General features: G+C 39.5%; 1 protein-coding gene across 2 annotated transcripts in view; it reads right to left on the reverse strand.

Annotated features, from left to right (window-relative positions):
• The window catches only part of sec23ip (SEC23 interacting protein), a 142216-nt gene that overhangs the window by 92957 nt on the left and 23551 nt on the right, over positions 1 to 25708 (reverse strand). For both annotated transcript variants that reach the window (XM_059947815.1, XM_059947814.1), the window contains exons 3-9: positions 24525 to 24726; positions 23332 to 23525; positions 14665 to 14754; positions 11408 to 11528; positions 10499 to 10588; positions 5479 to 5620; positions 3423 to 3631 (exon numbers count right to left, since the gene is read on the reverse strand). In XM_059947815.1, the coding sequence (XP_059803798.1) occupies positions 3423 to 3631; positions 5479 to 5620; positions 10499 to 10588; positions 11408 to 11528; positions 14665 to 14754; positions 23332 to 23525; positions 24525 to 24726 (1048 nt within the window). The remainder of the gene's footprint in view (positions 1 to 3422; positions 3632 to 5478; positions 5621 to 10498; positions 10589 to 11407; positions 11529 to 14664; positions 14755 to 23331; positions 23526 to 24524; positions 24727 to 25708) is intronic.

Here is a 25708-nt window from a genome sequence, read left to right on the forward strand (position 1 = left end):
TTTGCAGATGAATATGCCCTAACCTACAAGACAAAGTTTTCCTCGAATAAAAGTTCCCAGGGAGACCGTGGGAACGATCGAAAAAGTCCTTCGGCTGAGGCAGAGGTCCCGCTGGGAGCTAGTGGTAAGGTTGGGGAGAAAGGCCAGACGGCCAGAGATTTCCGGGCTTGACCTGTTTTAATTGTGGAAAGGGGGGACATATTGCATCTCGGTGCTTTGCTCCGAGGAAAGAGACAAGAAAAGGGAAAGCAGCAGTCCCTATCGGATGTGCCCTGGTAATCAGTAAATCGACAAGAGAGCCCCGGGTAGACAGCGTACGAGAAGGGTCTGAGACTTGTCTGTCACACAGAACCGTGTCTGTGAGGGAGGGAGACACACCAGTTCCTGTACGGATCTGGAGAGACACGGGGGCTGAGCTGTCGTTGATCAGCAGTAAGGTACTAGAGTTTGGTCGCAAGACGAGAATGGTAGCTGTGAAGGGAATAAGTAAAGGGACAGAAATGGTGCCCTTACATAAGGTCATTATGGATTGTGAGCTGGTATCTGGACCAGTTCAAATAGGGGTGCGATCAGAATTCCCGAGAACGGACGCGGATATCTCGGTAACGATTTAACAGGTGGTAAGGTTTGGGCAGCAATGACGATGACCAGGCGGCCGGTGAGTGTTGCGGCCCCGCCCCTAGATTCCAAGATCTATCCCGCATGCGCGGTCACTCGCAGTATGTCAAGAAAGGCAGCTGAGAACGAGAGCAGTTTAAATCCGGCCAGTTTCGATTTGGCCGAGACGTTTCTGCCGACCATGTACCACGAGGGTTTAGAGGGTGGTAAAACGAAGAGTAGTAAAGTGAAAGAGGGTAAGGAAGCAGAGGTAGATCTGCCCTTAGCGAGGAGAAAGGTCCTAGAGGCAGAAAATAAAGATGAGGAACCGATAGAGCGGTTAAGAGGTCCAGAGTTGGACAGGGATGATCTGTCTGGTTTGGCAGAACTGTTTGAAGAAATTGAAAATTCTAAAGGTGTTCCCGATAATGAAATGAGGGCAGCCCTAGATGAAAAGGATGCCATAACCTTGAAGAAGTCTGCTGGGTTGGCAGATGAGGTTGTTTCAGCCCACGGGGTTGAGTTTACTCCGGAAGGGAGTTGCCGAGAGAGTACCTGGGAGGATCAGGGGAACTTAGAATTTGAAAAGGGTATGGGTATTGAAAGCCTGGAAGAGGCCAATGTCCCGTTTGAGTGTGTCCAAGATGGGGATGCACATGGTACTGAACCTAGTAACAGAGCTCAGAAAAAGTCTGAGGTATTTGATTCAGTGGAATGAGACGGCCGTCCTTGTGGGTCAGATAGACTTGGTTCAGTGAAGAAAGGGTTAATCTTGGTAATAGTGGGAAGTGAGAGTTCCCAGGTGTTTGTGCTCGAAGGTGTGTTCAAAGTTAATGCGGAGTTCAAAAATGGGGAGATAAATATTATCATTGAAGGAAACGGGAAATCTGTAGTTCCCAAATCGAATGAAGAAATTTTAAACCCTGCAGATCGCTTACAGATTAAGCCGGGAGATAACGGGGCCCCCCACGCTATTGTTATTCCAGAGTGTGGTGTGAAAAGGCAGAATTTGAAATGCTGCTTGAGCAAAGAGGTCGAACTGAAAACACATAGACTGAAGGGTCCTGACGAGAGGGCTTGCCACCTGTGTAAAATTAAAGAGTTGGGTGGAAATTCAGAAGATGGTCTAAGTTTGGGACACGGTGTTGATAAAATAATTCCCATGGAAAAGGCAGGGGAGGGTTTATCTCGCAACATTACCCAAGCTCCCCACGTGGGAACTCACCGGAAAAGAGGCGACGGTTAATGGGGACACCATTTTTAAATAGCAAAGCTGGTTGTACGGGATTTCGACAAAGCATGTGAATAATAAAGACAACCCCCTGGAAGCCTGCCTGCTAAGTTTGAAAATGACCGAAAGATTAGTATTTACATAAACTTTTGTAGACGCACGTAATCTAAGATCACACCTCCTTAGTTTTGTTGCTGAAGGAAAGAAATAAAAATAGGTGGTTATTAAATTGAAGTCTAATGCTACAAGACTTTAGTACGGTACAAGATGTTAAGATATTAAAGAAAGTGACACTGTAATCGTTAACTGTTTAGATGTTGAATTGAATGTATAACTGTATTACTCTGTAAAAAAAACTTTTGTATTGTGTTAGATTCTAAAACCCTGTAAGACTCTGTACTACTTCGTTTTCACCGCTGGTGAAAATGCTTTGAAGAAAGGGGGTGTTATGAATGTACCACAGCTCTGAGGGGCCGAAGGGTGCAGGATAGCCCTCTCCTTTGTGAGAATCGCAAGATCACTGTTGGGTTGGGTCAAGGGGCCTAGGAAATGAGAGAGAGAGTGCAGAATGTCTCCTTTCCCTGGCGATGTAAAGCTACGGGACATGGCCATTGTCTCCGGAAGGCGAAGTGTGGATTGAAGACAATGCTATGTGAATGCCCTCAGGCAAAGTGGGCTGGTTGAGGGAGAGATTGCACACCCCCAACCTGATTGACACCTATGACCCTGCGAGTCAGGATAAAAGAGGGTCTGTAGGAACAGCCCCCTCAGACGCACCAGAAGATACGTTAAGTGACCACATAACAGCAGGAAGTCTTCTGAAGGAGGCCACATACATTCATTTCCCTTGCTGGAACTGGTGGCTGGAACCACGGAAAATGGCTTTTAGCTAACAACGGGGAAACTCACTCCTCTGACTCAACAGATTGGCATCATAAAAGACCTAGGCAAATTTAAACCGCCTCGGTCTTAAACCCAAAAACGCTGCAGCTTGAACGAACTAACAGTGACTGTTATATTTCCATCAGACAATACATTATCCCCTAGACAACGATAGAGCTATTTCTTATTGGTTATTATACCCGCACTTTAGATTTAGTATTGACAACGTATATTATCTGTATGTTTGCATTAATCTTATTTTTGTGCCCCTTTATCAATAAATACTTTTAAAAATAGTACCATCAGACTTTAACGGACCTCTCTATCCTTGCTGGTAAGTGACCCAGTTACAGGGTTTCGTAACAATATTCATTTCCATAGATGCTGCCTGACCTGCTTAGTTCCTTCAGCATTTTATGTGTTACTTAGGACTCAAGCTGGACTGAATCCAGGTCACTCCATATCAACCTCAATTCTGAGTTTGGAAGAAGTCACATCCCTTCTATAATGAAGGCACAGTGTTTTCTTGCTGTTTCAATGCAGGAGGAATAGCCAAAGGCTCATGCATATATACGTGGTATCTATTATTCAGCCACTTGTAATCTAGGGAGGACCAGTATCCCAAGCAGATAAGCTCAACATAGGTAACACATCTACACACTAAAATAGAACTGAAAATGGCACAAGATGTTATGAGATTGGCACTTATTACCTAAGCTGTGTCCTGCAAGGGAGACTCCTCCTTTGAAATTAGGATTCCGATTCAAGAAGAGAGCGTAAAGTCGATTGATTTCAGCAACCATTTTATCCACAATAGTCTGACAGTAGGTAGGGCTATTGTAGAAGAATATGTCCAATAATGTCTCATTGGTAAAGTGACGCAAGCGGCCTATACTTGGTAATGTGATTTTCTTGATGCGCCTGGTGTAAAAAGAATAGGAACAGTCAAATGGGAAAGAGTTTTCCCAATATTAAGTTTCACATCAATTATACTACTCAATAAAGTAGCAAAAAAATTTTAGCAGAAAGCAATCAAATCATCTAAAACTACACTACATAAAATCTGGATTTACTCCACACAAAATAAACTAGTAAGAGACTGTTTGCAGTCTATAAATGCTTCCTCCCACTTTATCTCATCCCATTGATGTGATCTCACTATTTGCAACAAGGCATGGTTCAGTTCCCACCACTGTCTGTAAGGAGTTTGTATGTTCTCCCCCGACTGCTCGAGTTTCCTCCAGGCGCTCTGGTTTCCTCCCACAGTACAAAGATATATTGGTTGGTAGGTAAATTGGTCATTGTAAATTGTAACTTGTCCTGTGATTAGACTAGGGTTAAATCAGGGCTTGCTGGGCAGTGTGGCTCAAAGGGTCAAAATGCTGTATAAATTACAGAAGGCAAAAATAAAATCTGTTCATGTAGGAAATCCCAAGTAAAAATAGAAAACATAAAAATACTCAGCAGGTCAACTATCTGTGGTGAGAAAGAGACATAATCTTTGGTAGCCTTTCATCACATCTTCTAATGAAAGCTTACTAACTTGAATGTTAACTCTATCTTGTCACATACACTGGAAAATATGATCCATTGCAGTAAGTAATGGTGAAGCTATCAGTACTTAATGTTGAGAAGATAAAGTGCACAACAACTTCCAGTATCTAAGCATGCATTATTAAAAGTGAATTTTTATCACTGTCAGAGCTCTGTGTAAGGGAACTGATATTCAAATATATACGAGGACATAAATTCACAGTGATTTATTGATAGATGCACACTAAACCCACAAGAACTTATCCATATTTTCCTAGTATGAATAAAAATGAGACATTTTCCCATTCTGATACTTGTATCCTGACAAACCATTTCCCTAACAGGGAAAACTGTTATTCTGATGAAGATTGTTTTATTTCTTCATATTTTAATTACTGCATTTACCTACGAGAAAGAACCTTATTTAATCTTATCTTTTTCACATTCTCCAAATACCTTGATACTTAGCTTGTTTTTTTTCAACTTTTGCTTCCTGCATAGCTCAATAAGGATCTTTAATCTTACTTGTTACACAGATCCTACATAATACAATTGGCATTACCTCAAAGGGAAGGTTATGCTTGACACAACCTATTGAATTATTTGGACTAGTATCAGTAAAGTAAGATGACGTGTTCGAGCTCAGAAACCCAGATTTTATGAGCAGGAGCAAACCGCAGAAGCCATTTATTGTACTCAAACTTTCACACTGCAATTAAAAAAGAATTCAATCCTTTACAGAAAATATGTTGAATAATAAAGATGCAAGGGTACATAATATATGAGAATTTTATTACTATTCTTCAATACAACTTCAATAAAATTTTATCTTCAGGAAATGTAATCTGTTATTTACCAAACTTAAAATTTGCATAAATGAACATATTAAAATAATTTTCTTATTAATTATTGAAACAGAAATACTTTCCTCCAATCACTACTTTATGTTCAAAGCTTTGTTTGATATGGTCTTTTATCTGAAAAGCCCAAAGCTATAAACAGATAAATCTGAAATTCAGTGTTTTCATTTAAAGAAGATTTTATGCTGATGTTAGACAAGGATAACATTATGCAAATTATTTTCCAACAATTGGTCACATGGGTGTAATTGAGTGGCGCAGGCTCAGTGGGCCACAAGTGCCTGTTATTGTGCTGTATTTCTCAATAAATTAAACAGCCTTAATACTCAATCCATGTATAACATTTGCTTCCTTAATAGAAGTAGGAGAATATACCTGTCTACTCCAGTTGCATCTCCATGAAGAGCATTGTGCCAATGCACTGGAAGAAATTCAACTCGAGAGATCTTATTTTCATCAACAGCTTTTTTAAAATGTGTTCGCAGTAGTTTCAGAGAAACATTCCTGAAGTCATCAACTGAGAAACAAGGACTGAGTCATTAACAAAAACTGCAAATGATTATCAGTATCTAATATACATAATTAGATGGAAACTTTTTTTAAAATAAAAACATTTAGTTGGGAAGAATACAACAATATTAATACAATTAATATCTGGAAGAGGAAAATAGTGTAATTCATAGTCAATAATAAATCACTAAGCAAATTACACCTTAGAATTCCATTCTGGATGATGTAAACAATATATCTTTTCTACTGGGCAAAAGTAATTCTTCATGGAACTGAATTATTGGATTATTTACTCAATTATTAAAATTAAAATTCTTGAGCTGGGGTTCCCAACCTGTTTTATGCCATTGTCCCTTAGAGGTTGGTGGACCCCAGGTTGGGAATGTTTGCATTAGAAATAAAGCAAAAATCCTCAAATACTCCAGGGGATATCATTGCCAAGTACATTATAAGCAGAAGTATAATGTCAACATAAAATGTGAATACTTTATTTTATATTCCAAAATAATATTCCAAATATATTTAGAACTCACATAAATTTAAGTGCTCAATATAAACCCTAAAATTAAAAATTACGAATGATTTATATTGTGTATTACATTCCTCCACATCCAGAACTCCCTAAAGCATTTCATGATCAATGGATTAGTTTGCAAACTGCTGTTACTGTGGTTGACTGTACAGCTGTGTGCATTGGGATGCAATATCATATGGATAGACATAACAACCAGAACACTGGAACACTTTGGCTTTTTTTAAAATCTGTTTAGATACAGCTTAGAATAGGTCCTTCCGGCCCTTCAAGCTGCACCACCCAGCAACTCCTGGAAACTGCAGTTTAACCCTAAACTGATGGTGGGATAATTTACAATGACCAATTAACCTACCCAGTACATCTTTGCACTTGTGAGGAGAAAACCCAAACACCCATGGGAAAACCCATGGACTCCACGGTGGGGAGAGGGGGGTCGTACAGACGTGCTGGGAATGAATTCCCACACCCCGAGCTGTAATAAAAACACACTAACCACTGTGCTACCATGTCACCCAAACTGTGTTCTTTGAAAACAATTTGAGTGATCAGATGGGACTTCCATTTTGAATCTTTGACAACAGAAAACCTTCACAATACTGCACTGAATCACCACCTTTGTTTGTCTTGGTGAGAGCTCGGATACATTTAACTCAAAGCCAAAAGTACTAAATCTACCTGACAATACTGTACAGGACCAAAAGAAGCTGCAGAGGGTTGTAAATCTAGTCAACTCCATCTTGGGTACCAGCCTACAAAGTACCCAGGACATCTTCAGGGAGTGTCTCAGAAAGGCAGCGTCCATTAAGGACCTCCAGCACCCAGGGAATGCCCTTTTCTCACTGCTACCATCAGGTAGGAGATACAGAAGCCTGAAGGCACACGTTCAGCGATTCAGGAACAGTTCTTCCCCTCTGCCATCCAATCCCTGAATAGACATTGAACCCTTGTAAACTACCTCACTATTTCCGTTTTTGCATGTTTTTAATCGATTCAATATATGTATATGGTAATTGATTTATTCATTTGTTCATTTTATTTTCTCTCTCTCTCTTTTATTTTATGTATTGCAGTGAACTGCTGCCGCTATGTTAACAAATTACATGTCATGTGTGGTTGATAACAAACCTGCTGCTGATTCTGAAAAATGTTATTTTGGGAACCAGCAAACAGGTTATCAGGTAATTTTGTGTTTTTTTAAAACATATAATCTTTTCCTATTCAAAATGTTCTAATTGCTCACAGTAATAGTTAACACACTTTCAGATCTGAAATTATGGTGTTACTACCTTTCTTACAGTGCCACCAACTGGTCAAACAATAATACACATAAATGCTAAAAGCCTGATTAAATAGATAATGTTTATGTCTAGAAGGTCTAAAAGGTAAAAAAAAACTTAAAAACGAAACAAAAAGTGATACTAAAGCTAGCAAGCAGGTTAAAAAATGTTTCTATGAGAAAGATTACTCAATATATGGATTACACTGCTATTCATGGAAAATAAATGTTCAATCTCACTGCATTGTTGCAGAAAATTACTGTCATAGGTTTGAGTTCTGGGTAATATTCTTATGTAATGAATACAGCAAATGATTTTAATAGACAGCCAAAGAACCTTCTGTGCTGTAAGCACCCATTACCTTACAGATTCATATTCAATAGCAATTCATATTATCCAGCTCAAAAGGTTTTTTAAATTATGAATTACATTATGTATCTCAAGAAATATTTTGTACTAGATTTGATTTTATTCCAAGTAGAGCATGTCAAAAAGCTGACTGTCACTACTCTTTACATGAAGGAACCAATTACTTGATAATTAAGTAATTAATAAACAAGGTGAAAACCAACTAATAGTGCATAAAAAAAGAACTAATGACTTAGTAGAGTCTTCTTTGTACATTGATTGAGACATTCTGTATATTCCAGGAGTTCTCTTCAAGCTCTACAGGTCTTTGGAAATAATAAGAGTAACTAAAGAACAGGTGTCAAATTTGTTTTGTCTAAGAGTCCCTTGTTTAATTTAAAAAAATCTAAGTATCAGCTCACCTTGACTTTTGCCATACATTTTGGTTGAGTTTGCATCAAAGTCAGGAAGAACAATAGACCATGCTGCCACTGAATAGGGCATATTACACCAACTCCACTTTCCTGTTATATTTTCATCTCCATAATACCCATAAGACATAGGAGTAGAATTCGGCCACTTGGCCCAGAGTCTGATCCACCACTTCATCATGACAGATCCACATCATTGTCATTCCCTTTCTCCTGCCTTCTCCCCATGACCTTTCACACACTAATCCAGAACCGATCAACCTCCATTTTAAATGCATGCAGTGACCTGGCCTCCACAGCTTCATGTGGCAACAAATTCCACAGATTCATCATCATCCTCCTCATCATTTTTGTTGTTAATGGACATCTCTCTATTTTGTGTCCTCTGGCCCTAGATTCCCCCACCAAAAGAAATATCGAAGGCCAACCAGTGATCGCTGGCGTGAGGGTATCACGACGTTTAGGCGATTGATGACCTCGCGTGCATTCAAGTTCAACAGTGGGCATGACAGGGAATGAGGACAGGTGCAGCTGATATCGTTTTATATCGCCAAATCATATCGTTTCCTCTTGGCCCAGTGGTTGGGGACCACTGAAGTACACTGTGTAGTGCGTGGTGGGGGTGCTACACACATGCGCACTGGGCAGAAAGAACGGAACTAAAACCCCGCAACCCGGAAACAATCTCTCAACAGTATTTGTGTATTTATTTTTCTTTTTTTTTGGGATCTTCTGGGAAAGTCTCAAAGATCGACCAGTCGATCGCGATCGACAGGTTGGTGACCACTAATCTAGGCCTTTCAACATTTAATATGTTTCAATGAGATCCCCCTTCATTCTTCTAAATTCCAGTGAGTACAGGCCCAAAGCCTTCATATGCTGCTCATGTGATAACCCTTTCATTCTGGGAATCATTCTCATAAACCTCCTCTGAGCCCTCTTCAACGTCAGCACATCCTTTCTTAAATAAGGAACCCAATACTGCTCACAATACTCCAAGTGAGGCCTCACCAGTGCCTTGTAGCTCAGCATTACATCCTTACTTTTATATTCTAGTCCACTTGAAATGAATGCTAACATTGTATTCACCTTCCTCAGCACCGATTCGTCCTGCAACTGAATTTTTAGGGAATCCTGCACAAGGACTCTCAAATCCACTTGCACCTTGGATTTTTGAATTTCTCCCGTTTAGAAAATTAGTCTATGCTTTTGCTCCTTCTACCAAAGTGCATGACCATACATTTCCCGACTCTGATTTGCATCTACCACCTCTTTGCCCTCCTATTTTCCTATACATAAAATCTATTAAGCATATAGAATTATGGAATATCTTATAATCAACTAGATTGAGATAACCCTTGGGTATAAAGTGGCAAGTGGACACTAATACAGTGCCAAAAAAGTGCTGGCAATGATCGTCAGCAACAAGTGAGTTTAGTTATCTGCTCTAGACAGTATTATCAGGTACAAAACCATTAACATTCTGGGAGTCACCAATTTTCAAAAACTGAGATTAACCAGCACCGTAAGTACCATAACAATCAGAGGAAATGAGAAGCTGGGTATCCTGCAGTGATTAATTCCCAACACTTTTAAGACCTTTCAGGCATTTTCTACAAAACAAAATGTGCGATCAAACCAGTTCCATTTCCCTGGATAAATGGAGCTCAAACAATATTTCAACAGTCTATTTGATTGATTCTTTTCCCCCCAACACAAGCATTCACTCCATTCACCACCATTGCATCCTAGTTATAAAGTACATCAATTAAAAGACATCTATTCAATTACCTGGACAGTGACAGCACCTCCCCAATCCAAGGTCTTTTCCTCCAAGGACAGAATTACCATAATAACATCACCACCTCCAAATTCCCTTTCAAGTCACACAGATTGCTGACTTGTCAACACATGCCCACTGTTACAGGGTACAAATCTTGAAATCCTCCACCCAAATATTTTACCACATGCTTTGCAACGGTTCAAGGGCAATTAGGATTGGCCTTATATAAAAGAAAAGTGACTAGTGAGAAATAGAATGCAACATTTCAAATTGGTTTTTATGTCCTTCACTCCATCTAGATACTGCAACTTTATGTATTCATACCTAATACAAATATACTTCTGTATTCAAACTAAGCCATCATCATTTGGTAAACATTTCTTTTACTAGGATAAATCTGAGATTGGAATGATCATTTGAAACTTGTTACTTATTTAAATGTAGGTTTGCTTCAAATAATTAAAAAGGTATGAAGGATAACATTTGCAAAAAGCGTTAAAAATAGGCCTACCGCATTCAATGATACTTCTGAAACGCAAGTCACAGACAGGTCCAATACCATGTGCAATGAATACCAGATGGTTAACTTGTGGCAATTCTCCTATGTAAATAATAGTAAATTGCTAAACAAAAGTGCCTGAAATGCTAGAAGTATAACTGTTGTTCCTGAGAAATAATTGCTAATGTTTAATTCATAGAGAATCATTTCTTCCTCAATGAAACAACAAAAATTTAACACCCACCACTTAACTAGATCTAACTATGGAGATACGAAAACAACTTGCACATACTTAGCACCTTATTACATTGATGAGAAATTTCTTAAAGCATTTAATATAAATGCTATAGCTCTTGAATATATATTTACATAATTCCATTCTGCAATTCAAATTTCCACATTTTATTTAAAAATAGGCAATTTTGAGAAGAATCAGCAATATCTGCGGAAAATGAAACGGTAAATAATAGTAATATGGTAATAATGACAAATTATTATTTTATGAATTAGGCATTTAATTTTAACCAATTTTAATCAATATTTTACAGAAACACCATCAAGAGTCTCCTTACTATCTGAATCACTGTTTGGTAGGGGATTGCAAGGTTTCTGACTTGTAAATGTACTTTATTATTTGTTAATTTATTTGTGGTAATATTACATCTTGTGTTGTGTGTGTGATTAATATGTACTGTGTTGTGTACCTTGGTCTGGAAGAATGTTGTCTCATTTGGCAGTATACATGTGTACAGTTAAATGACAATGAACTTGTAATATGCAAATTACTGAAACAATTATTATTTTTAAAGTGCAATGCATTCAGGTTTTCTTTAACTTAACAAGCTTGATATTACTGACTGAGTCATTTCAATCAGATCATTCCCTGGCACATAAAGCACAGAGCTGTGATTGGTTTCATACCTTCAGGAATCTCATCGTGGTCATCATCTATCCCACGCTTGACCACTCTAGGCCGAGTCTGTCCATCTTGTGTAGTTCCCCATTCATCTGGCAGTGAGGAAGCATGGAACTGAACTATGACCTGAAAGTAATCATGACTGCTGTATAATTATTTTTGAGAGTGGAAGTCATAATAATCAACATAAAGAAATGAAAACTCAAACAGAAATCTTGTTCGTCTCAAAGCTCTGACTCAATTTTCCCCCATCTCCTAAAAGTAGTTTATGGGATTGTTGCTGATGGATTTGATCAAGTCCCATTATGTTACATGAGCTATTCTATGTTAACATACAGAAAAGCATCCATCCACTTTCATGTCCTACCAAATGTTTTTACTAGCTCCGGTTTATTTATTCACCACCTGATTCTCCGTGACAAATGCTTATGAAAGGGTAGCAAATAATTTTAAACAGGAACCACTAAACAATGAGGCATAGAAAAGTTATGTACCCTTACTTTCCTCTAGCCAGAATATATCATGGTTGGGTTGAGCTGTTTTCTAATCTTGCCAATTTATTTGCAAATAATTCATCATCACGAAGAGACAGTGCGCTGTTGATTGAGGTGTGTCCTCTGGATGCTCGGCTTTTATATGCTTTTCAATCAGCTGTCTGGAAGCCATTTCAGAAACTCAACTGTGATGTGCAGAAGAAATCTCATCGCTGATAAGTTGTGTGGTGGTTTGGAATTTTGCCCGCATCTGCTCATAAATAGGATCGAGGTCTATGTGTTTGTTTAGAGTTGTTTGCAGAAAACCATGCTTCTTTCTAGAAATTCTCTTGCATGCCTGAAAGTCATGACGCAAGTGAACACATGACATGCAATAGAATTCCAAGAATTCCTGTTGGTAAGAGATAAATTACATCTCTAGAAAGAGGTGACATAGGGTCAGAGACTGTTGAAACTTTGTGGGTGGAGTTAAGAAATTGCAAGGGTTAAAAATAGCATTATGGTAATCATATATGGGCCTCCAAATTGTAGCCAAGATGTGGGGTTGAGACTGCAAAGGGAGCTGGAAAAGGTTTGTAACAAGGGTAAGAACACAATTGTAACAGGGGACTTCATATGCAAGGGGATTGGGAAAATCAGGTTGGTATCAGATTGCAAGAGAGGGAACTTGTTGAATGCTTATGAGATGGCTTTTTAGAGCAGCTTGTGCTTGAGCCTATTCGGAGAAAGGCCATCTTCAATTGGGTGTTGTGCAATAACCCAGATCTTATTAGGTACTTTAACATAAAGGAACCCTTAGGAGGCAGTAATCATAATATGATTGTACTCATATTGTAATTTGAGAGAGAGAAGCTTAACTCACACATATCAGTATCACAATGGAATAAAAGGAGTTACAAAGGCATGAGAGAGGAGCTTGACCGGGTGGACTGGAGGAGGATATTGGTGGGGATGACGGCAGAGATGGCAGAAGTTTCTGGAATAGTTCACAAGGCGCAGGATAGATATGTCCCACAGAGGAAGAAGTTCTCAAATGGCAGGTGTAAGCAACTATGGTGGACAAAGAAAGTTAAGGACTATATAAAAGCTAAGGAAATGGCATATAAGGTAGCAAAAGTGAGTGAGAAGTTGGATAATTGGGAAGCTTTTAAAATCCAACAAAAGGCAATTAAAATTTATATCACACACACACGTTACATATATAGCACTTTTTTTACAGCTATGTTGACCAAACATTTTTTTTAAAACATAACCTGAAAACTGTCCAGCCCTTTAATAAAACTTTATATAAAAGAAAATCTCAGTAGTGCGACAACAAAGGCTATGTGCAAGGGAGCATTTCAGCACCCAGACAGCTTAGAGCAGGCATGGGCAAACTACGGCCCGCGGGCCATATGCGGCCTGTTAAGCTTTTTAATCCGGCCCACAGAACTTGATGAAATTATATTAATAAACCTTGTTAACGTTTTTCCCCGCAATTCTGGCGTTTTCCCAATAGATGACGCACTCTATATACATTTGTGGCGACCCATTTCCTGGCACATCCGACCCGGCTCACAATTAGCCAGCGTTCTGGCGAAGGGAGATAGCCTGCGGGGATTTGCGAGCACAGAGCTTTGGAGCCTGTGCGCAGGGGGGCAGGTTGAGGGAGGCTTAAAAGTGAGGCTGGGGATTTCGAATAAAGTTTTATTCTTCGACTGCAGTTACCGACTCCGTGTCGTAATTTTAGCGCTGCATGTAGCACACCGCTACACATTGACCTTTGTTGAGGTGCAGCGTATTACTCCACATTTGCGCTTTACTCTTTGTTCGGCTCGACCTATTTGTGTGAACAGGCGTTCAGCGTCATGAACATCAACAAAGCCAGCCACAGATCCAAGTTAACTGACCAACACCTCAGATCCATCCTGAGAATCGCCACAACAAAACTAAATCCAGACTTTGTTGCGCTGGCTAAAAAGGGAGACCAACAACACTGTTCCCACTGAAATTAAAAATAAGTTTCTTCCTTGTGTTATGTAAAAAATGCATTTGAAAATATTTTTTTTCAATAAGCCTTACATGTTACATGACATTTCTGTTAAGTGATGGACATGAGTAGTGCGCAGGTACACGTACGTTCTCAAAATAAAAAATGCGCTCCAGATCAAATAACGCGCTCCGCATACTGGCGTGCTCTCACTGTTCTGTCATTGTGCGGGTCGTTGTTGAGTTTTGGCACAGGGGACAATTGAATAAGAAGGAGCAGGACAAGTAGACTTGCATCTCCTACCGTTTTTGAAATAAAGACAGTCAGGAGGAGAGTGATGATGGTAATATCTTGAAGGATAACAGAATTTTCAGTGCTTTAAAATAATAACTGTTACTATTTAAAAAAGCTGTATTTTATTTATTTAATTTTCAGTGTTTTAAAAGTCATTTCAATAAACAGCTAAATAACATGGGACTTCAAAGACAGATATTTTGTTGTAATGCATTTGTTCATTTTCAATTGAAATTAAAGCACATGTTTTCTACATATCCCATGATATTTTATTTTCTCTTATGAGGTGTATTACCAAAACACTCCGTCCATCTGCTCCTGGTCCGGCCCCCCTGTCAAATTTTAGAACCCTTTGTGGCCCTCAAGTCAAAAAGTTTGCCCACCCCTGGCTTAGAGGGAACAGTGAAACTAAATTTTACAGGTTAAACAACATGCAGCTGTTCCTAACTACGACCACAGGTGAATTTCTAAACTCATGATGCCTCATTGTTCACACAGATTTTACCTTTGGATTATGCATAACAATGGTTTCGCCACTGGCAAATTCAAGTCTCTTGTGCCACTGGTTGGTAGTTACCGCTTTTTTATATTCTCCCTGGAAAAAGAAAAATTAGAAGATTTCACAATGCTCAATTAGCTTTCTCCAGGATCTCAAAAATATTTTAGGTGTAAACTTAAAATGTCTCATTTATCCCAGCTAAGCATTTAATATCAATATTTACTGAGCTTCAAATATAAAAAATGATTTAAAGTGATAATTATGAAATAAAAGGTAATTTCTTATTTTCAAATGATACGATACACCTTGTAGTTGAACTTTATGAGAATTTCATTGGCTTTTTAAAAAAAACCCTTGAAAACGTTCAATAATAAGTGAGACGAAAATAAACGTTGAATTCAGCAAGTGGTGATTTGGTTTACAGTTGCTTAAATGTGTCATTAATACTAAAATCCCCTGTAGAGGACAGCCAAATCAATACTGATCCTCACCTGATATTCGTGCATGTGCAGCTTCAATACAGGATGCTAGAAAGTGAGCTGTGGAAGCCCCATTCACACCGAAATATAACTGTGTGTGAAATCTAAACACAGCTTTCCCATTTTATATACTGCAAGCTCTTCTTCCAGTCCACTTCCTCTCCAACTACTAGACTCTAGTCTGGCAGAGCAGCACACCCAGGTAGCCAAACTCAGCCAGTAAGTTTGGGACTTAGAGATTTTGTACAAAATCTCCAACTTGCTGGGAAATGCTATGAAATTCTTCCATCATTTTTGATATTTATGGAAGGAAAGATGCTTGAGACTTCATTTATCAATAGCTTATACAAACAATTAAAACAGTAAACAAATAATACAAAGAACATGAACTGCAGAGTCCCCAAAAGCGAGTCCAGAGTCCCACAACCAGTTCAGCACTGAGGTGAGGAAAGCCTCATGGAGCAGAGAACTGAACACCAGTTCACTTGTCCTTCTACCTCAAAGCCTTAATCTTTTAAATCTGGATCAGCACTTAAATCAACTCAACATGGGTGCATTTTTTGCTTTTGGCAAAATTTGAAAATATATGACAATATTTATAGCTTAACAAAGAGCAAATGCAGGAGGAGCATCATGAGTTAATGAAACTTGATGTGGGATAGAAGAGAAACAGCTGATAGATTTGGTACAATGTGGAATGCAATGCCATTAAAATGCGGTGAAGTCAGATTCAGTAGCTCTCAAGAGAAATGAATTTGCACACAAAATTTGCATGCCAGAAGCAAAATATATTATAAGGAATGGAGCTGCTTTATAGCTTTTTCAGAGAAATAGTACATGCATGATAGACCAAAAGGCCTCATGCCACTGTTCTATCATTTTGCAACATATCTGAAGCTAAAAGAATTTGGATGTTTTTGGCAGAAATGAATTCCCATTTAAAAATGAAATATATCCATACCAATAGAAGCATGCATAACATACACTGTATAGAAATACAATATTGAAATCTACCCTTTAATGACCTAATACATTAAGTTAAATAAAGGCTCTAGACTTGAAACCAATTTCTTCTCAAACTGTAGGCATAAACCTGTACGACAGCTTGCTTCTAATCTTACTCCAAATGTTATAGTTATTTTTTTCTTAGAAACCTCAAAGAAGCCAAACTGGAGCTTATCACATTTGGAATGTAGTACAGTCGGCCCTCCTTATCCACGGGGGATTGGTTCCAGGACCCCTCACAGATACCAAAAAACGCGGATGCTCAAGTCCCTTATTTAACATGTATCAGTGCAGTGGTCTTTAGGACCCAGCGGAACCCCAGACTCTATTTAACCTGTCTCCATGCGGTGGACATTAGGACCTGGTGGCACAGCTCTGAATCTGCAGTGTTTCTGTTCATGAAAATAATCATGATCACAATGAAAAATAAGGTGGAAATAATAAAGCGATCGGAAAGAGGTAAAACGTCATCCGTCATTGGAAAAGCGTTAGGCTACAGTCGGTCAACAATTGGAACAATTTTAATGGAGAATGTGAAAGGCCCTGCCCCAATGAAAGCTACAATTATTACTAAGCAACACAGAGATTAGTCTTGACGAAGGGTCTCGGCCTGAAACGTCGACAGTGCTTCTCCTTATAGATGCTGCCTGGCCTGCTGTGTTCCACCAGCATTTTGTGTGTGTTGTTTGAATTTCCAGCATCTGCAGATTTCCTCGTGTTTGCAGAGGTTTAATTATTGAAGTATGTAGGTTTCTTAAGTGTTTTATATGCATAGAGGGGTAAAATATATACTATATACTAAGAAAAACGTTTGACTGACGCTAAATAATACCGGATGTACCCGTTCCGACTTCAAATCCGACTTAAAGACGGACTCAGGAATGGAACTCAATCATAACCCAGGGACCGCCTGTACTTTAAAGTCATTTCTAGATTACTTATAATATCTAATACAGTCATTGCTATGTAAATAGTTGTTATACTGTATTGTTTAGGGAATAATGACAAGAAGAAAAAGTCTATACATGCTGAAATGACGCGTGCTGGAGAGAGAACTTCCAGGTTTTCCCAAACTATACATAGAAAGAATTTTGTTCTAGAACTACTTCATATTTTGCCTGACCTGCAAACACAACATACCAAATGCAAGTTCTATTCCTCAGTACATTTCAGCTAGGCCAGTATTTATCCCTTGCCGGCAGCACCTCTACCTCCCTCAGAAGGCAAAGGGAATTCAGCATCATAGATTTCTATAGAAGCACCATAGAAAGCAATCTATCTGGATGCATCACAGCTCGGATTAGTGACTGCTCTACCCAAGACCACAAGAAATTGTTGAAGAATTGTGGACACAGCTTAATCCATCATGAAAACTGGCTTCCCCTCTCAAGGACAGCTTCTCTTCTGCAGGCTACATGGTTTTTTAAAAATCTACCTTCACTCTCTCTAACAGTAAACACTACATTTACATTCTGCATTGCTTCTCCCTTGTTCTACCTCAATGTACATGTTTCAAAATTACCTGTACAGATGGTAAGTGAAGTTTTTTCTTCATTACCTAAATCAGTTATTTCTTAAATGGATAACCACATTATTTGAGAGAGCTCACTGTGTCCTAAGTGTCTGCACAAAGAGTACTGTCATATGCTTTGTGAACAAGGCTATACAAAGCATGCTTTTTATTCTTTTATGCAGAGTTATCAGACACAATATAGTATTAAGCAGAAATAAACCATCCGAAGTCTTTGCACATTGCTTTATGGATCACAATATTCTATCACTGGTCCAGCTAAAAATGGTAAAAGCTTTAACAGGATTCATAATTTGCACAGCCTGAGACTAGCTGATTTAAATTACAATTACCCTTGGAATTAACTCCATGATTAAAGATGAGTTGCAACATTAAACATGAATATTCCACCTTAAGTCAACAGAATCAATGTAAACAGAAAGTCATGCCGATTTAATTTATTCTTCTAATTGCTACAGCTATTGTTTGAGTATTAATGGTTTGTTAAATTCTTGGCCAGTAGCACCATTTTCCATGCCACTTTAAACACTTACTGCCCATAACGCCGCTGGCGTTTAGGGCAGCAACAAAGGTCCTTCATCTCTGTCTGTATAGAATGATTCTCCTTTGCTGCTTCTGTAACAATTGCTTTTTTGACCAGTCAGGGTTGCTAGCCCTAAGATTAATCTAAAGCTGGAGGAGGACTGGTGGACTACTCTTTGTCTGGCCTCTACCCTTTGACTTGTTTGGCATGGATAACCCTATCAAGAGTCAAAGCACAAGGCACTGACTCCAGCGAACAGCTATACAGATCATTAAGGCACGCGCGTCCTCTTGGAGCAGTAAGAGACTCAATAGCCAGAAGAACAGGCAGGAGATTCTGTGGACGTGAACAAGACACCCAGATGGTATGTGCTCCTTCCCCCGAGGTGCCAGGGTCAGGGATATCTCATATCGCATCCACAGCATTTTGGAGGGTCAGGGAGGGCAGCCGGAATCTTGGTACATATTGGTACCAATGACATAGGAAGGAAAAGCAGTGGTCCAGAAGAGAGAATTTAAGAGAGCTAGGCAGTAAGCTGAGAAACAGGACCTCCAGGGCGGTAATTTCTGGACTGCAAACTGTGCCATGCGCCAGTGAGGGTAGAAGCAGGATGATCCGGAAGACAAATGTGCGGCTGAGAAACTGGTGCAGGGAGCAAAGCTTCAGGTTCTTGGATCATTGGGATTTCTTCTGGGGGAGGCATCACTTGTACAAAATGGATGGGTTGCACCTGATCCCAAGGGGGACCAATATTCCTGCAGGCAATTTGGTAGAGCTGTTAGGGAGGGTTTAAACTAATTTGGTGGGGGGGTGGGAACCAGAGTGAAGGGACTCTGGATAGGACAAGTAGTTAAAAAACAAAAGCAAAGATAGTGTGCAGTCAGACTGTCAGGAAGAGCAGGCAGACGATAGGACAAAATTCCAACCAGCAGGGCAAGTATCAGTGCATTAGGGATGCAGAATCAAAAAGGGTAGCAAACACAGTACTCAAAGTGTTACATCTCAATGCACAGAGTATAAGAAATAAGGTGGATGATCTTGTTGCACTTTTACAGAAAGTCGGGTATGATGATGTGGCTATCACTGAATTGTGGCTGAAGGATGGTTGTAGTTGGGAGCTGAATCTCCCAGGTTACATATTGCATCGGAGGGAAAAGAAGGTAGGGAGAGTGGGTGGCATAGCTCTGCTGGTAAGGAATGGCATCAAATCATTAGAAAGATGTGACATTGAATCAGAAGATGTTGAATCCTTGTGAGTTGAGTTAAGAAACTGCAAGGATAAAAGGACCTTGATGGCAGTTATATACAGGTCTCCAAACAGTGGCTGGGATGTGGACCACAGATTACAATGGGAAATAGAAAAGGAATGTCAAAAGGGCAACATCATGATAGTCATGGGGGAATGCAACAGGCAGGCAGATTGGGACTATTAGGTTGGTAATGGATCTCAAGAGAGTGAATTGGTTGAAAAGCCCATTGGCTTTTCAGAGCAGTTTGTTGTTGAGCCTACTGGGGATTCAGCTGTACTGGATTGGGTGTTATGTAATGAACTAGAGGCGATTAGGGTGCTTAAGGTAAAGGGACCCTGAGGAAGCAGTGATCACAATATGATTGAGTTCAACTTGAAATTTGAAAGGAAGAAAGTAAAGTTTGACATAGCAGTATTTTAGTGGAGTAGAGGAAATTACAATGATATGAGAGTAATTGGCCAAAGTAAATTGGAAGAAAATGCTGGCAGGGATGACAGCAGAGCAGCAATGGCGTGAGTTTCTGGGGAATATGAGCAAAGTGCAGGATAGATGAATACAAAAAACAAAGAAATACTCAAAGGGCAAAAATAGTATAATCCTTACTGACAAGGAAAGTCAAAGCTAATATGAAAGCAAGAGAGGACATACAACAAAGCAAAGATTAGCAGAAAGATAGAGGATTGGGAAGCATTTAAAAACCTACAGAGAGTAACTAAAAGAATAACTAGTAGGGAAAAGACAGCAAACAGTATCTCAGTGTATAGTAAAAGATTTTTCATGTATGTAAAAAAATAGAACAGAGAAGAGAATGGATATAGGGTCACTAAGGCCGGAGAAATAATAACTGGGAACAAGGAGATGGCAGATGGACTAAATGAGTATTTTACACTGATATTCACTGTGGAAGACTGCTACAGTGTGCCAGATGTTGAAGGGTGTGAGAGAAGAGAAGTGCGTGCAGTTACTATTACAAGGGAAAAGGTGTTCAAAAAGCTGAAAGACTTATGGGTATGTAAGTCACTTTGACCAGATGAACTGCACCCTCAGGTTCTGAAAGAGTTAGCGGTAGAGACTATAGAGGCATTAGTAACAACCTTTCAAAAATCATTAGACTCTGGCATAGTGCCAGAGGACTGGAAAATTGCAATTGTCACTCCACTCTTTAAGAAAGGAGGAAGGCAGCAGAATGGAAATCATAGACCAGTTCGCCTGACCTCATTGGTTGGGAAGATGTTGGAGTCAATTGTTAAGGATGAGGTTATGGAATTAATGGTGACACAGAAATAGATAGGACAAAGTCAATATAATTTCCTTAAGAGAAGATCTTGCCCTATGAGCCTGTTGGAATTCTTTGAGGAGATTACTTGTAATCTCCTCAGAAGGCCTTTGACAAGGCACCACACATGAGGCTGCTTACCAAGTTAAGAGCACATGGTATTACAGGAAAGTTACTAACATGGTTAGAGCATTGGCTGATTGGTAGGAGGCAGCGAGTGGAAATAAAAGGATCCTTTTCTGGTTGGCTGTCAGTGACTAGTGGTATTCCACAGGGGTTGGTGTTGGGACCGCTTCTTTTTATGCTGCACATCAATAACTTAAATGATGGAATAGATGGCTTTGTTGCAAACTTTGCAGATGGTATGAAGATTGGTAGACATTGCGAAAACACGTAGACGGCAGAGGGACTTAGATTGGGAGAATGGGCAAGAAAGTAGCAAATTAAATAAAATGTTGGAAAATGCATGGTCATGCACTTTGGCAGTAGAAATAAATGTGCAGACTATTTTTTTTAAACGGGGAGAAAATCCAAAAATTTGAGATGCAAATGGACTTGGGGGTCCTTGTGCAGAACACCGAAAAGGTTAACTTGCAGGTTGAGCCGGTGGTCAGGAAGGCAAAATCAAGAGGTCTAGAATACAATATCAGGGATGTGATGCTGAGGCTTTATAAGGCACTGATGAGGCCTCACCTTGAGTATTGTAAACAGTTTTGGCCTCCTCATCTAAGAAAAGATGTGCTGGCATTGGAGACGGTTCAGAGGAGTTTCACAAGGATGATTCCAGGAAAGAAAGGGTTATCATATGAGGAACGTCTTTTTTGGCTCTGGGTCTGTATTCGCTGGAATTTAGAAGGATGGGGGGGTGGTGGAGATCACATTGAAACCTTTTGAATATTGAAAGGCCTAGATAGAGTAGACGTAGAAAAGACGTTTCTTTCCCATGGTGGGAGAGTCTAGGACAAGAAGGCACAACCTCAGGATAAATGGGCGTCTATTTAAAACTGAGATGCAGAGAAATTTCTTTAACCAGAGGTTGGTGTTATCGCCCAGTAGCACTCACATCTACAGTGATGAAATGCTTTGAGAGGTTGGTCATGACTAGACTGAACTCCTGCCTCAGCAAGGACTTGGACCCATTACAGTTTGCCTTTCACCACAATAGGTCGATGGCAGACTCAATGTCAATGTCTCTCCCTGCGGCTTTTCACCACCTGGAGAACACAAACACCCATGTCAGAATGCTGTTCATCGACTATAGCTCAGCATTTAATACCATCACTCCCACAAGCCTGATTAGGAAGTTGCAGAACCTGGGCCTCTGTACCTCCTTCAGCAAATGGATCTTCGACTTCCTAACCGGAAGACCACAAGTCTGTGAGGATTGGTGACAACATCTCTTCGCTGAGGATCAACACTGGCTCATCTCAGGGGTGTGTGCTCAACCCACTCCTCTACTCTCTATATATCCATGACTGTGTAGCTAGGCATAGCTCAAATACCATTTATAAATTTGCTGATGATACAACCATTGTTGGTAGAATCTCAGGTGGTGATGAGAGGTGTATGGGAGTGAGATATGCCAACTAGTGAAATGGTGCCGCAGCAACAACCTGGCACTCAACATCAATACTCAGAAATGGAGACAGTGAGCAGTTTCAAGTTCCTGGCTGTCAAGATCTCCAAGGATCTAACCTGGTTCCAATATATCGATGCAGTTATAAAGAAGGCAAGACAGCGACTATACTTCATTAGGATTTTGAAGAGATTTTGTATGCCAACAAATACACTCAAAAACTTCTATAGGTGTTCTGTGGAGAGCATTCTGACAGGCTGCATCACTGTCTGGTATGGGGGTGCTACTCCACAGGACTGAAAGAAGCTGCAGAGGGTTGTAAATTTAGTCAGCTCCATCTTGGGTACTGGCCTACAAAGTACCCAGGTCATATTCAAGATGCTGTGTCTCAGAAAGGCAGCATTCATTATTTAGGATGTCCAACACCCAGGGCACACCCTTTCTCACTGTTACCATCAGGCAGGAGGTACAGAAGCCTGAAGGCGCACACTTAGCAACTCAGGAACAGCTTCTTCCCCTCTGCCATCCGATTCCTAAATGGACATTGAACCCTTGGACACTACCTCACTTTTTTAATATATATAGTATTTCTGTTTTTTGCATGTTTTTAATCTATTCGATATATGTGTACTGTATAAAGTATATTTAATTACATTTATTATTTATTATTAATATTTTTTCTTCTATATTATGTATCGCATTGAACTGCTGCTGCTGTGGTTACAAATTTCACATCACATGCCAGTGATAATGAAACTGATTCTGATTCTGGTGAATTTGTGGAATTTGTCATCACAGGCCAGGTTGAATGGATTAGTAGGTTCATGATTGGTCACAGCATCAAAGGCTAAGGGGAGACGGTCAGGGAGTGGGGCTGAGGAGGGGGGGAAAAATATCAGGCATGATTGAACAGTGGAGCAGACTCGATGGGCCAATAGCCTAATTCTGCTCCTATGTCTTATGTACTTTTAAACACTTATTTTACACTTAAGTTTAATGGTACAACCGAGGATGATTCAACTGAATACGGTACCTCCAATTTTTCACTGAATTCCTCAGAGTAAGGTATAAACCTGCTGTCCAAGTCCCCCTTGTAAAACCATGTGCATCGTCTCACTTCAGTTGGCTCCTCTTCCCAGTACACAGCATAGCGCAAGCGATCGTATAGATAGACATCATAGCGACCACCATCCGTTGACACAACTACATTTTCAGGGTCTGGTTGTACTACAAGTTTAAACCAAATTAAATTGTTTTAGATTTCGTGGCACGAATTAACAAAAACAATAAGTAACGAAGAATGTTTAACATCACATGCAATTTAGACAAAGATATTAGCAAAGGCTGTTCGTCAAAGTTCATTATTGAGTATTTGTCCTGTACTTCAAATTTGTATAGGGTTAACAAATAAAACCAAAACTGAAAATGAAAAGTTAATCATTATCAGAATGTGGACTTCACTGCCAAGGCTGAGATTTATTGGCTACCCCTAATTGCATATAAAAGGTTGGTTATAAGCTGCCTTATCAAGTGGTAATTCACTGCTACAGATGCCATTGGAGGTTGACATTGGGAATACTTAAAGCAGAGGTTTATAGGTTCTTGATTAGTCAGAACATCAAAAGTTACAGGGAGGAGAATTCCATCAGTGATTTGGCATCCAATTAAATAGCCCAATCTCACTGAACAGAAGGAAACTTAGTGGAGGTGGGGTACTTGAATACACTCAGTCACAAAAGAACAAGTTGACTCCCATCAGCACTTAAAAAACAAATGGCTCAGTGGAACATAGCATACTTCAAAATAAATTTCCACCCAATATGTTCACAGATATTTAAATATTCAGAACTACTTTTTCAAATATTCACTGAAGAAAGAGAATTAATGGAATGGAAAGGTCTGTCAATAGATCCGTATTTGACAAGAGTAATAGACAGCACAGTGAAAGGCTCTTCGATCCATCTAGTCCATGTCGAACCTTTATACTGTCTAGTCCCATTGACCCAAATCTGCACAATAACCTCTGTATTCCATATTTTATTTGAAATAATTATATTTAAAAAGCAAACAACTGGCATATAAAATGGATTTCAAAACAAAACATAAAATTACTACTTACTGGATACCTAAATGAAACTGTTTTTAAATTACTCTCATTAATGATTCTAAATTCAAATTGAGTTTAGAATGACAAGACAGAAAGAAAAACTTCAAACCTCTACGTACCAGAGTTATAAATTTCCTCCAAGTTCAATGTGTCCAGAAAGCTGAATGGCATCCAGATTGGTTTCCTCTCTACCATCTTACAGTAGAACCAGTGTGGACGTACTGGCTCATAAATGTTATACGGAGGACTCAGCAAAGGCTGTAAAGCTGTGGAGATAGGGTTAGGAGGAGGGACTGTTGATACAGTTTGCCCCAAAGGTGCCTAGAGGAAAAAAACATATATGGTAGTTCTGAAAGGACTGTGTAGACAAAAATATATACTTTTTCAAATAGTGAAGACATGACCTCTCCATGTTACAGAATAAGTTCCAGATACCCAACTGACTTGCTGGGACTTATTTTGATTTACCGACTGCTCTGTCCTCTAACACTGGCAACAGGCTTGGGAAAACTTATCCAGGATGATCGCAGATGAGGAAGCTGCATCCACAGCCAATCTAGTATCAGCTAATGCTTTTAGTGGCTCATCTCATCCCAGTTTGATCAACAACACCCAAAGTACATAGAGAGCAAGAGCACTGTCCATTATTAAGGACCTCCAGCACCCAGGGCATGCCCCTTTCATCAGGTAGGAGGTACAGAAGCCTGAAGGCACACACTCAGAGATTCAGGAACAGCTTTTTCCCCTCTGCCATCCAATTCCTAAATGGACATTGAATCTTTGGACACGACTTAACTTTTTAAAAAAATATATAGTATTTCTGTTTTCGCATGTTTTTAAAAAAATCTATTCAATATTCATAATTGATCTACTCGTTTATTTATTATTATTTTCTCTCTGCTGGATTATGTATTGCATTGAACTGCTGCTGTTAAGTTAACAAATTTCACATCACATGCTAGTGATAATAAATCTGATTCTGAATTGGTAGCAAAAGGTAATGAGAGATAATATGGAAGTTTTGAGCTCTTTATGATCAAACAAAACAGCAGCAATAGTTATCATTGTGACTAAGAAATGGCAGAAAGGGCCTGAGTAGGACAGAGACAAGAATGGTTCCATTATCCAATAATGGAGCAGGAATAGCTTGGACCACTTTCAAATGGAGAAAGTGAGTGTAGGTGGGTGCAAAATTGTTTGAAGCAAGAAAAAGTTTCACTAGGCAAAGGGAAAAGTGTGGGACGAGGCAGTTTAGACCTGTTCAAATAAGAAGTGAACAGCCCTCAAACCACCTGGTGCAGGA

The sequence above is a fragment of the Hypanus sabinus genome, chromosome 22, assembly GCF_030144855.1.
Source record: "Hypanus sabinus isolate sHypSab1 chromosome 22, sHypSab1.hap1, whole genome shotgun sequence".
Lineage (NCBI taxonomy): Eukaryota > Metazoa > Chordata > Chondrichthyes > Myliobatiformes > Dasyatidae > Hypanus > Hypanus sabinus.